Raw genomic sequence first — 8,027 nt, forward strand, 5'->3', positions numbered from 1 at the left:
ACGGGCAAGGTCATTTCTCTTAAAAAAAAAAAAAAAAAAGACATACAGGTAATTCTTCGGACACACTCGTAGCTCCTCCCTCCAATGTCCCCAAGGACTGAGACCTAAAATTGAGATGTAAATAAATATAGTAGAAAATATATTTATAACAAAAATACATTTTTGTAATGCTTATGTGAGATCACTCACCACACACTCACAGCTTCAACTGCACATCATTCACTTCAGTAAAGCTCTTCAATGGAAAGGTGACCACCTCACGCAAGGTCACAGATACCTGAACATAAAGGCTGATTTATAATATTTGCTTGACAACTGTGCAAAGAAGAATTAGTTGGATAAAATAGTAATTAAAAAACAAATCATTATACTGTAGTGATGAGTGAAAATTTTGTTAAAAAAAGCATAGTTTCCCCATGCATACCCATAATGTGTACCAATTGTGAAGAAAAAAAAAAGAAAAAAAAGCATTAAACCACTTTTCACCTCTTGTCCTAAATGTCACTTCTTGAGTTATTCTCTATTCGTTGTGAAAACAACTGTGACAAAAGTCGATTAGGTCATTTTGGTACTTTTATGGTGCTTTATTGTCTTTATTGGACCTTGACACAAAATAGTTATATTTAATGGAAAAGAGTCACTTAAAATCTTATTTTGAGTTCCAAGGAAGAAAGAAAATATGAGTTTGGACATTTGAAGTTAATTGGCCGTCTCTCTCTCTAAATAAATACAAATCCTCTGACACTGCTAAAGGGAGTCAAAAGTGATTTTTATTTGTATCCCCCACATTTTACAGGACAATGTATTAGATAACTGCAATCAATTTCAATTGCTAGATTACGTCAGGTTTTTGTTAAAATCTAGGCTGGCTAACTTTCATTAAAGTTAATTAAATCTTGGTTTTAATTTCCCTGAATTCCAAAATCTCCCATTATACAAAAGCAGGTGTAAAACTGGGTTAAATGCAGGCTATATTTAATCAATCGATTTGCTTGAGAAGACATTAATTGATTGACTGGAGTCGTGTGGATTACTTTTATGCTGCCTAAATATGCCTTTTGGACCAGGAGACTAATGGCACCTGTACACTTCCATTGTATGGACAAAAAGAGCTGAAATGTGCTTATAAAAAAATCTGCACTTCAGTTCTGCTAAAGAAGGAAAGTCATACACATCTGGGATGGCTTAAAGGTAAGTAAATCATGAGAGGATTTAAATTTTTGGGTGAATTAACCCTTTAAGTCCATTTTTTGCTAGGAATTCTTCTCCCTGCCAGTATGGGGTGTATGCATGAAGAATGTGAATCACCAAAAACACAAGAAGAAGAATGTGAAAGTGAAAGTGAAAGTGGAGATTGACTGAGTAGGGAGGAGAATTTATAGTAAAAATGTACTTAAATATTGATCCGTTTCCCACCCACACCTATCATATCTTCTGAAGACATGGGTTAAACGTCTTGTGTGATTTTTGGACCCATTCACTTGCAATGTATGGACCAAAAGAGCTGAGAAATACTTCTAAAAATCTTAGTTTGTGTTCTGCTGAAGAAAGAAAGTCATACACATCTGGGATGGAATGTGGGTGAGTAAATGATGAGAGAATTTTCATTTTTGGGTGAACTATTCCTTTAAATGACAATTGTTTCAGTTGTGTAGAGATCAAATTCATTTGCATGGCCTATTTAACATGAATGCCTTAAAGTGATGCTCCTGTAAATTTTCTGCAGTTCTGGTAGTATTTAAAATGGACTAAATTGCCATTTCTATGTCTTGTCTTTCTGTGCTCTTCTTTAGGTATGAAGCTGAGGAGTCTGTTCAGGCCCAGGTATGAGTCCTTATTGTCCAGAATTATTTCAGAGGTTTATCCTGTCTTTTTGTCTTGATGTAATCAACTTTAATAAAAGCATGATTTACACATCCTGATTATTTGAAGTCATTTACATTATAGTTCAAATATTATGCTATGTAATTTCTTGGACATTAAAATATTAGAGCTATAGACAAACTCTTTAGGCATTCATGGTTTGGTCAAGCACAGGTTTACAAAAACAATGTAACAGAGTTGGAGTAGTTCAAAAGTGCAGAGTAGCACATTAACTTGACCCACAGCAATAAGGTTTATTAAAAAAAAAAAAAGGGGCCCACTTTTAGCCCACTCTGGCCCCACAAAAGCCCCATTTAAGAGGAAATAATAAGGGGCAATTGTGGGTCCAGCATGATCACCCATAAGGGTGCTATTTGTAGCCCACCTTGGCCCAATTGTTGGCACCCATTTGGAACCCAATTGGGCCCATATAATGAACATCCACATGGGCCCCTTAGTGCCCACAATGTCCTCATCTTTTGCCCACATAGGCTAACACACATAGGGCCCATTTGGAGCTGATGGACACATTTTTCTGGTCTCCATTTGGGTTGCCCAAGTGACAGCCCATCAAAAACCCACATGGAAATGTCAGCTGGGCCCTGGCTAGCGATGGGTGAAAGGTGCTCCAAATCATGCCACCCCACCCCGAGCTCACAAGATCGCAAAGGGAGAGAGGTGCCCCAAATCATGCCACACACCCACTAGCTTGCAATGGGAGAGAGGTGCCCCAAATCACACCACCCTGCACAGAGCTCGCAAGATCGCGATGGGGGAAAGGTGCCCCGAGTTGTTCCTGACAGGCTACTCAGCCTTAAAGGCTCTAAATGGTTAGGATTATAGATGTTCATAATGCATTCTTACATTCTGAACAAACATAAGATAACCATAATCAACAGTAGGCCTATAGGTACACCGTGACACAGGATCGACTCAGTGGTCTTGAGAAAATAAGGATCAACCATGTGATTGCTGGGCAGATTTGACAAAGTCATTGATGTACATAACACAGTTAATTTCACTTGGCCGCAGAACATTTTTCAATGGGAGAACCATGGCATGCTCTTTCCCTGTTTGCGACCCAGTCCGAATAGACTTGCGACCCACCAGTTGAGAAACACTGCTTTAGATAATATTTCATATTCCACATAAAGGTAACCTCCTTAAATCAGTGTCAGTAAAAAGCCCAGTAAAAGATACTGTTCATAAACACCAGTATTCTATATCTGATCTTTACATATGATTTTACCTCACAAATAGGCTACCTTTAGAATGTAAAGCAAAAGTGCTTTAAAATTTGAAGACATTTTCATTAATTTGCCAATGACAAATTTTGGTATCAAAGGGAGAATGGTTTATGTGCATGTGTTGGCTACAAATGCAGGCATCTGAAATTTCCATAGTTGCGCAATATAGGATTAGCCCACTTTTAGAACTAAAGTAATACATTTCCCAAATGTAGCTTGGTATAACTGGGAAAATCCAAGGTCGGCTCAATCCAAAGTGTATATAATGTCCTGCAGAAACAGCAGCAACAGCATTCAGCTTTGTGAAGATCTGACTTGACTGGGGTCAGCTAAAAAATAAAAGAGGTAGGGCACTGCACGAAAAGCTCTTTAGCATGTTGTTGCAAGCATTTTGTGTCTTAGATTATTTGCGAGGTGTCCTATATATTATAATATCTAGTTGCACTCTTATGTTTCTGAGTGCAGAGATAATATTTTATCTATAGATTGTGAGCTTTTAACATTTGTGGTGAGGTAAATATTGAACTACGGATTGTCCATATGTTCAGTTTTGCAATCATGAAGCTTATCCTTGCTGTGCTGGTGTTGGTTATGGTGGTTGGGGCCCAGGCGCAATGGTACCGCTTCCCAGTAGAAGCCATTCAAGGTCACTTCTTATTTGATTTTTATTACAATTTACAACTTTGAACAACTTTTCCAAAATGCATTAATGTGTAGACACTGAGACAAAATCTTTGGGATATATTAACCACTGTTTTCACTGTTTCCTGTAGGTGCACAGGACATGTGGCGTGCTTACCAAGACATGAAGGATGCCAACTATATAGGTGCAGACAAGTATTTCCATGCACGTGGGAACTATGATGCTGCACAAAGGGGTCCTGGAGGCAAATGGGCAGCCGAAGTGATCAGGTATGTGATTTTATTGAACCACATTCCTAAAAATAATGGTTCCAGTTAAAACCACAGGAAAACCCTAGGGGAAACTTTTGTTCTCTACATCTTTTTAAAACCATCTAAGTACTGGTGCTCTACAGAACCCAATACACTGATCTTAAAGGGATAGTTCACCCAAAAATGAAAATTCTCTCATCATTTACTCGCCTTCATGCCATCCCAGATGTGTACGATTTTATTTTCTTCTGCAGAACACAAATGAAGATTTTTAGATATCTCAGCTCTGTAGGTCCATACAAAACAAGTGAATGGTGACCAGATTTCAGAAGGTCCAAAAAGCACATAAAGGAAGCATAAAAGTAATCCATAAAACTGTAGTCGTTAAATCCATGTCTTCAGAAGCGATATGATAGGTGTGGGTGAGAAACAGATCAATATTTAAGTCCTTTTTACTACCAATATCCACCTTTGACCAGCCCCGACCAGTAGGTGGCTGAATGTGGAAGTGAAAGTGTAGATTTATAGTAAAATAAAAGACTTAAATATTGATCTGTTTCTCACCCACACCTATCATATCACTTCAAAAGATATGGATTTAACCACTGGAATCTTTTGGATTACTTTCATACTGCCTTTTGGACCTTCAAAGGTCTGGTCACCATTCACTTGCATTGTGAGGACCTACAGCGCTGCAATATTTTTTAAAAATCTTCGGTTGTGTTATACAGAAGATATAAAGTAATACACATCTGGGATGGCATGAGGGTGAGTAAATGATGAGAGAATTTTCATTTTTTGGTGAACTATCCCTTTAAGAACCTATGCTGTATAACAGCAAAGACTTTTGCCATCTCCAATGAACGATTTAGCCAACTCAAGAACCCAATACAGTTTTGTTTGTTTTTTTACAAGAAAATGGTTCTTTGTTGAACAGGTATGCAAAGAACCATTAAAGAACCACTGTTTCTTATATACTGTATAAAGGTGCATGTGACATGTTGTTGTTGTTGTTGTTTTAAATAGGGCTAATAAAAAACACACAATTATACACAGATTGTCGAGTGATTAGAATAAATTATCAAATAAATCTCATTCTGAGGAGGCACTGCTCCAAAAAATGTCACCACTTTCCTCATTTTGTTTTTCGAGTGACTGAAGCATCAGAAACTAAACTGTTCACGTTACAAACCACATTAATCTAGACACCCAAAAGAGCACAAGAGCAAAATACAGTGAATATTTCAAGCATAGGCCTTTATGAAAGATGAACTTTTGTTCTGATGTGTGCAGTGATGGAAGGGAGTGGGCTCAACGTCTTGCCGGCCATGGACATGAAGACTCTGAAGCAGACCAGAGGGCCAATATCCACGGGCGAAACGGTGGAGACCCCAGTGTCTTCAAACCTCCAGGATTCGAGCCTTAAAACTAAGCTGAAAAGATGACCATCAACGCAAGAGAAAACATTTTACTCTAAAATTACTCTGCAACTGCTTGCTTAAATTCTGCATATGCAGTATGAAAGCAGTTTTTACATTTCGACTACTACCTATAGTTGATAAACAACAAAGATATATGAACAAGTAATGTATTATTTACCATAATTCCTGTTTAAGTATCTTGGTCCTATTACATTGCTTTGATTTCACTTTAATGGAGTAACAGGAAAGGTTAAGTCTTGTATGTATCCAAAATATTGCAGTGATTTCAACTGATTGCTTCCATTGCTTTTCTCCAAAGAAAATAAAGTAGCCAAAGACAGCAATTGTATGTTTGTGCAAGGTTATTTGTTTTAATCATTGGTGAAAAAAAGCTAAATATATACCTGAAATAGAAGAAATTGTCCTAGCAAAGAGCAATTCCTAACCAAATATTTTAGAGCCAAAAATAACCCCAATAATGTATAATCTCTGTAGAAGTCAGGCATGTGATCTGCTCAGCACAAAAAAAGCAGAAAAATGTACCGAGCAAGTGAGAGACAGCGAACAACCCAATTGTCACGCTGGTGTTTACACATTAATGTGAAAATGTCAATGAATAAGCATGTAATATTACATGTTCTTATGATTGTCGACCCCTCTTCATTGTGTGGCTAGTATTTCTGGATTGTGCATTTAAAAGTGTACTCAGCAATTTCTGAGAAACACTGTTGATATTCAAGCTCAACTGCCAAAACAAACACACCCCTCCCTTCAGTGCTCCTTTGGAAGCTCCGCCCACCAAATTCATGCAAGCAAGACGGTTTTATGCACACCAGCTTCAGGCACTCGCATCTCTCCTGCTGCTAAATCTAACATCACAATAACAGCATACATGGGTTCTGTGAAACATATTAAAATGTATGTTACCCACCTATTGAGAAGGAAAAGAGCAACTTCTGCATCTGTCTTCAAGCCTTTTATCTTGGAGGTCTCTCCACAGCTGAAAAGCCTCGCCGATGTTGGCGCGGCTCCTAGCCTTCGACTTAACATAATCCTTCTAATTTAGTTTATATTCGTCTGACCTTTTACTCTTGGTCTGTTTCTCAGCCATTTGCTCTTCATGGAGTTAAGAAAGTTCGCATCAGACAGATTTGCTGTCACTCTTCTAATGAATTTCCCTCTCGCTCTGCCCCCACCCCCCATTCTGTGCATGCGCAAGAACCACCCCCTGTTGCTGATTGGTTGGAGTAGTGTTGTGTGGATTGGTCTGTTCCACTTTGTTTTTGTCCCATGTACAGAGCCAGGACTGTGATGGACAGCTAGCAGACTGTGAGGAGATATTTGCAGAATTTGACAAAAAGTTTAAAGTTTTTAAAGAGAGTGGTCTCACAAAAACTCATGGCAATTTTTATTACATCCGCAGCCAAGTTCAAAAAACTCATCTGAACATTTTCTGATGTCTGGACTGTATCTGCAGGGTTTTATGATTATACATACAAGCGATTTGATATACTGGCAATAACCAATCCATATGTGAAGGTAAATGTCACGATTTCACTACAAATATCACGTCAGTAACACTGGAATAATCGCAGTTTAACAATCTCGATTTTTAGCCTGTCAGCAACAGTGGTAACAGTTCAAAGCCGTTTTATATCCCGATTTCCCACAACTTTAAAATTCCCTTATATTTGAAGTTTTTCCATGACTGAAAACCCTGTAATTTGCAATTATCTGTAGACAGCAATTAGGGCCAGAGAGTATTTAGCAGAGACGGGCCACTTCTATTAAAATGAATTGGCGAAATTGGAGCGCCCAAATAAGGAGCTCTAGTGCCCAACGGTCAACGGATGGAGAAAGGAAGTCCCGCCTTACACGTAAAAAACAAATAATAAAACAAAATCAACTTTTAGATAGACATCCCCTGCCAATCAACTCGATATCGCGCATGCGCATTAGCTATTCAAGCCGGGAAATTTGCGTTTTAGCGTAATCTGAGGTGCAGCAGCACAATTTATGAAACCAGTCTCATCACATTTGACTGCTGATTTGAAATATGTTCTTTGATCGTAATCTTTATCAACCGTTTTTGAGATTTCGGTGTTCTCTCATTCAAGTAGATAAGAGCTGCACTGTCATGACTGGTAATAGCCTCCCGAGAGCGTTACAAAGATGGCTGACAGTGGACTGACTTGCTAGAGACACTTTGCTAGGGCCCTTGAGGTGATGATTGTGTATAGATTCCAATTACTCATCCATAAAGACATAAAAGTAATCCAAAAGACTCCAGTGGTTAAATCTGTCTTCAGAAGTAATATAACAGGTGTGGGTGAGAAACAGATCAATATTTAAGTCCTTTTTTTTCACATCTGAAAGTCATATGTGGCACCTGTATAGTTTCTCTTTCACATCTGAAAGTGAAGATTTATAGTAAAAAAAGACAAGGACTTATTGGTCTGAGCCAATCTATTTTATCTAAAAAGATAATCATTTGTCTTCAGCAGAAGAAAGTTAAACACATCTGGGATGGCATGGAGAGTAAATAAAAGAATTGCCATTTTTTGATGAACTATCCCTTTAACATTTTAACATATATAGATAT

The 8,027-nt window shown here is 38.1% G+C and overlaps 2 protein-coding genes across 2 annotated transcripts in view; both read left to right on the forward strand.

The window, feature by feature from the left end:
- The first annotated feature begins 3,338 nt into the window (after positions 1 to 3,338).
- On the forward strand, positions 3,339 to 5,769 carry LOC127443781 (amyloid protein A-like). Its single transcript, XM_051702712.1, has 4 exons — positions 3,339 to 3,455; positions 3,659 to 3,756; positions 3,884 to 4,022; positions 5,298 to 5,769. Exons 2-4 carry the CDS (start codon positions 3,669 to 3,671, stop codon positions 5,428 to 5,430), a joined length of 360 nt encoding a protein of 119 aa, XP_051558672.1. The 5' UTR covers positions 3,339 to 3,455; positions 3,659 to 3,668; the 3' UTR covers positions 5,431 to 5,769.
- The window catches only part of LOC127443649 (amyloid protein A-like), a 43,325-nt gene continuing 38,732 nt past the window's right edge, over positions 3,435 to 8,027 (forward strand). The window contains exon 1 of the mRNA XM_051702590.1: positions 3,435 to 3,455. The gene's annotated coding sequence lies outside the window, so the exon portion shown is untranslated. The remainder of the gene's footprint in view (positions 3,456 to 8,027) is intronic.

The sequence above is a fragment of the Myxocyprinus asiaticus genome, chromosome 1 (genome assembly GCF_019703515.2).
Source record: "Myxocyprinus asiaticus isolate MX2 ecotype Aquarium Trade chromosome 1, UBuf_Myxa_2, whole genome shotgun sequence".
Taxonomy (NCBI): Eukaryota; Metazoa; Chordata; class Actinopteri; order Cypriniformes; family Catostomidae; genus Myxocyprinus; species Myxocyprinus asiaticus.

Coding starts and splice junctions, on each gene's coding strand:
- LOC127443781 (XM_051702712.1), top strand. CDS start 3,669: ATGAAGCTTATCCTTGCTGTGCTGGTGTTGGTTATGGTGGTTGGGGCC. Junction 3,757..3,883: donor CCCAGTAGAAGCCATTCAAG/GTCACTTCTTAT, acceptor TGTTTCCTGTAG/GTGCACAGGACATGTGGCGT. Junction 4,023..5,297: donor TGGGCAGCCGAAGTGATCAG/GTATGTGATTTT, acceptor TGATGTGTGCAG/TGATGGAAGGGAGTGGGCTC.